Source organism: Gadus morhua, chromosome 4, assembly GCF_902167405.1.
Source record: "Gadus morhua chromosome 4, gadMor3.0, whole genome shotgun sequence".
Taxonomy (NCBI): Eukaryota; Metazoa; Chordata; class Actinopteri; order Gadiformes; family Gadidae; genus Gadus; species Gadus morhua.
This window is the reverse complement of record NC_044051.1, coordinates 27,199,686-27,202,604: the sequence shown is the minus strand read 5'-3', so window position 1 is coordinate 27,202,604 and position 2,919 is coordinate 27,199,686. Positions and strand designations below refer to the sequence as shown.

Below are 2,919 nucleotides of genomic sequence, written 5' to 3'. Positions count from 1 at the left end.
GAAATTATTTAGACTGATTCTTGATGATATTCAGGCCTGACACTGATCCACATTGAGGAAAGCGGTGGATAACCGATCTTCGTGTTAACTGTGTGTCTAAAAGGTAAAAGAAGTAGTGAAACAGGCCAGGCTCATGAGTAAACCATCAGGCCCAGTTTCCAAACGTTCAGAAAAGCCAGACTCAAGAATGACGCACAGACAACGACGTCACGATAATAAAAATATCGTTTTTTACTAGAGAAGGTTACAAAAATCATCACTATATATGAGTCAAAGAACTATTTCCCAACTTAAAAAATGAACAAATAATCATGTAACATCTACTGGGGAGTGAGGGGGGGGGGGGGGGGGAGGGGGTCTAACAATGCCATCAAGTACAATGGAGATCCTTTAGAAAAGAGTGGGGGGCTCGGGGGTCCAAACACTGCCTATCATACTGGTCAGTACACATGATTACACATCACCTGTACAAGACTGCAACGACACAGTTTGAGTCTCCTTCATGCAAGTAACAAGGAGACGACGGCCACCCTCGTCAACGCGGCGCCTCGCGCGGGGCCGAGCGTCCCTCGTGCCGACTCTGCGCCTCGCGCGGGGCCGCGCATCAAAGTGCGAGGCGCGCGCTCGTCCAACCCCGCCGGCCGAAGCACGGATACCAAACAAAACACACATGGCAATATAGTCCTTTTTAATAACGGAACAGACAGCTGCACACGTGGACGATACTAACATGCTTTGTATTATTTTTTTTTTATCTTGAATCTTTTTTTGTTGTTGTAATTATCATATCCTCCTGAACCCTCCCCCCCACACACACACAAAGAGTAGCTCCCAGGTTAACCTGTGAGGATTTGTCTGGAATACGGTTCATGGATATTAAACAATGTCCGATTATAAAATGAATAGTTATGAAAATTCCTGACTTGTATTTATACAACAGTGTAAACATCCAAAACAGTCACTGTGGCTCGTGAGAGGCGTGAGGGAGTGGCTTCCGTCTGGTCCTCATTGGGCTGGCAATTGTAAAATAAGCACAAACATGTTCCGTCACAGGTAGTACTGAATCACACCAAGAAGAACCCAGCTGCCTTTTAAAAAACTAAGAAAACATAGAGAAATCAATTCGATTTTAGGTAATTTTTTCGTATGTATTTTTAAATCTGTATGGTCTGCGCCCGAAGCCGTCATCAAGCCATCGAAGATTCACCCTACCCCTTTCAAGAAATGTTAAAGTCGTTACGTTACAATTATATCAAATGCAGAACTACTTTTTCAATGCTAAATACGTAGGTCAAAAAATGTAATGAAATATTATGTTTAAGTTATTTGTGGGAGTGTGGGGGGGGGGGGGGGCATGGTGATCTGGGAGAGTTGCCCACTCAAATCCAGTTAAATCTATGAACAGATAAGAACCTTTTTTTTTTTTTTTACTATGGACCTCGCCCACCTGGGGTCGTCATGGCTCTGACAGTGAGCTGAGAGGTTTAGTTACAACCGCCCAGTTCTCCCTGATAACCAAGATGGCCGCTAGGCTTACTAAGGTTGGTTAGCAATTCAAAGTTAAATTTGTCCTTATCTTTTGGGACCTTATCTTAACAACACCGTAACATTGGAGATTTGGTTTTGGTTTGAGTGTGTGTCATTAACTAAGCACACCCTTTTCTTTTCTCGGTGATGAAGCAAACTTGCAGTTAAGAGACAAAAGTCTAGAAAGGCGAATTGATGCGCTTACACCTCAGTTCTCAACAAGTCATTGAATAACGGCTAACCGTGCTAATTTTTCTAAAAAAAATTCCTTCACAGGTTTTTATCTTTAAGTGTTCCTTGTTTTATGTGGGCTTTTTTTACATTTCTCCTTCATATTAATACTTCTAAAATAGTGCAACAACGTATCAAGCATCACCAATGAAAAAACTCCATGAGAGAAAAGAGTGAAATAGGATATAAAAGGAAAATAAATCAAACAAGAAGATAAAATAATATCAAATCCATCGCAGTACCTCGCGTACTCCAGTGTTTAAAAGAGAAAAGCAACCAAACCTGACAACATTCATACACATTCTCACAATATATTTATATTCATATATATTTATATATGCATATAAAACACCAAAAAGAAAGCAGGAGGGGGAGGAGGGGATAGGGTAACGGTTGTGTGGGTTGCGTCTGCGGCCCCCAACACTAGACAGTGAACCAGTGGGTCTTCAGGGTGTCGGGAGGAGGATCAGAGAGAAACCGGCTGCTGCTGCTGCTCACTCAGGGCCCAGCGCCATGGTTACCGCATTTACCATGGCGACCAAGCCGCCACCACCGCAACTCACTCATTGCACCTGAGTTCGACCTCAGAAAGGGGGCTTAGTGTAGAGAGTGTGTTTGTTTTTGTGTGTGTGTGTGACGGGGGGGGGGGGGGGGGGGGGGGGGCTACAGCCTCCATAAGGAGGAGGAGGGGGTAGGGCGATGTCAAATTAGGGTCGGGGGTCACATCAGCAAACACTGATGTGTGTGTGTGTGTGTGTGTGTGTGTGTGTGTGTGTGTGTGTGTGTGTGTGTGCGGAGAGGTGGGGCATCACTTCCTTTGCATTACACTTTCTTTACAGCGGGGTTGGGGTCGGGGAGGGGGATAAGGAAGTGTGTTTGTGGAGGGAGAGGAGGAGGGGGGGTCTGGGCTGTGTAGGTGGTGGGCGGGTGAGCCTCTTATGAGTAGGAGGAGGAGTTTTGGCCGTCCTTCGCGCGGGCCTCCGCCTCCACGTCTTGGTCGTCCTTGGTCTTGATGTCCTGGTAGTCGTGCGTGGTGACGGCCGACTTCAGGTAGGCCCAGTTGGCCCCCAGGATCATAAGGTAGTGGATCTGCACACACCGCACACAGCAGCATGAGGACCTGCCTGGTCATAAAGGAGCCTTTGGGCTGCTTTGATTCAA

General features: G+C 45.9%; 1 protein-coding gene across 1 annotated transcript in view; it reads right to left on the bottom strand.

Moving 5' to 3' along the window:
* Window positions 1–207: 207 nt before the first annotated feature.
* The window catches only part of LOC115541985 (neuronal membrane glycoprotein M6-b), a 44,854-nt gene continuing 42,142 nt past the window's right edge, over window positions 208–2,919 (bottom strand). Inside the window, exon 7 of the mRNA XM_030353985.1 lies at window positions 208–2,847. Within this exon, the coding sequence (XP_030209845.1) occupies window positions 2,695–2,847 (153 nt within the window). The 3' untranslated portion in view covers window positions 208–2,694. The remainder of the gene's footprint in view (window positions 2,848–2,919) is intronic.